We start from the raw sequence: 1,065 nt of genomic DNA, 5'->3' as shown, positions 1-1,065 counted from the left end.
CCCGCCGCGCCTGGCGCGGACGCGTTTGCGGCAGCAGTGGCGGTCCTGCAAGGCGTTGCAATGACCAGTCCATGGTGGGACCGGCGCGGGGCTCTGTGGTGCAGTGGTCTCTCCGGGGCGGTCAGCACGGCTGCATCGTTGCGTCGCTGTGTCGGCTGGGTGTCCTTGAAAACTCATTGGCAACGCTGCAACTCTCTCAAATGCATGAGGAGAGGCAGTCGCGTGGCGAGTAGAGGGCCCCCGAATTGCTGGTTTGTGCTGGCTGAACTGTGCAGCGGGCCGCAGCCAGCACACGCGCCGCCGGCCGGCTGGCGCCTGCTTTGCACCGACCGGCCGCTGTCTGTCGCGGCGCTGCGCCGCAGGGGCAAGCACGACATCGCCTTTGGCAGCGACCACCTGCTGCTCCGCAACAGCCAGCGCGTGGTGGCGGTGCCCTACTCGGCCATACAGCACGTCGCGGTGGGTCCCGATACCGCGTCTATAGACGACAGCCCGTATGAAAGAGGGGCGCAGCAGCGGGACAGGGCAGGGGTGCAGATCACCATAAAAAAGTTCCCCACGGGCCATAGTCACGGACGACTGAGAACCTTGTTTGAGGGAGCTGCAGCATGCGGCGCGCAGTCAAAGCGGACGGTTGACCGCAGCCGCCGAACTGTCGGGCCGTCGCGCACAGATCTTGGAGCAGGTGCCGAAGGAGCCCAAGGACAAGAACTGTGTCGTGCTGGCGCTGCGCAGGTGTCAAAGGCAAAAAAGGGGGCCCCTGTCGTGTGTGGCTGTGCCTGCAGCCAAAGGGACGCAGGAGGCACGGCAGGAGGTGGTGTCGCCAAGCATTGGCGCACCGCCCGAAACCCCTGGCAGGCGGGGACGGCTGCGAAGCTGTTGCGGGTGTGCTGGGCGTGCAGCGTTGAGGAGAGGGATCCTCTCTGAGGCGCTTTCCCTCATGCTGCGCGCCCCAGGGACTCAGACATCAAGGCGGGCAAGCAGCGACTGGACGTCATTGTCGCTCAGGTCAGCCCGGCGGGGCAGCTGCCGCCCCGTGTGCTGTGCGCGCTGCGCGTGCTGGGC

At 66.6% G+C, this 1,065-nt stretch overlaps 1 protein-coding gene across 1 annotated transcript in view; it reads left to right on the top strand.

The window, feature by feature from the left end:
• Positions 1–60: 60 nt before the first annotated feature.
• The window catches only part of MNEG_5261 (hypothetical protein), a gene marked incomplete at both ends in the record, with an annotated part of 3,628 nt that continues 2,623 nt past the window's right edge, over positions 61–1,065 (top strand). The window contains 4 exons of the mRNA XM_014046262.1: positions 61–74; positions 276–459; positions 674–735; positions 957–1,008. Coding sequence (XP_013901716.1) covers positions 61–74; positions 276–459; positions 674–735; positions 957–1,008 — 312 coding nt within the window. The remainder of the gene's footprint in view (positions 75–275; positions 460–673; positions 736–956; positions 1,009–1,065) is intronic.

This window comes from Monoraphidium neglectum (assembly GCF_000611645.1).
Source record: "Monoraphidium neglectum strain SAG 48.87 unplaced genomic scaffold scaffold00775, whole genome shotgun sequence".
NCBI lineage: Eukaryota > Viridiplantae > Chlorophyta > Chlorophyceae > Sphaeropleales > Selenastraceae > Monoraphidium > Monoraphidium neglectum.
This window is presented reverse-complemented; position numbering and strand designations above follow the sequence as displayed.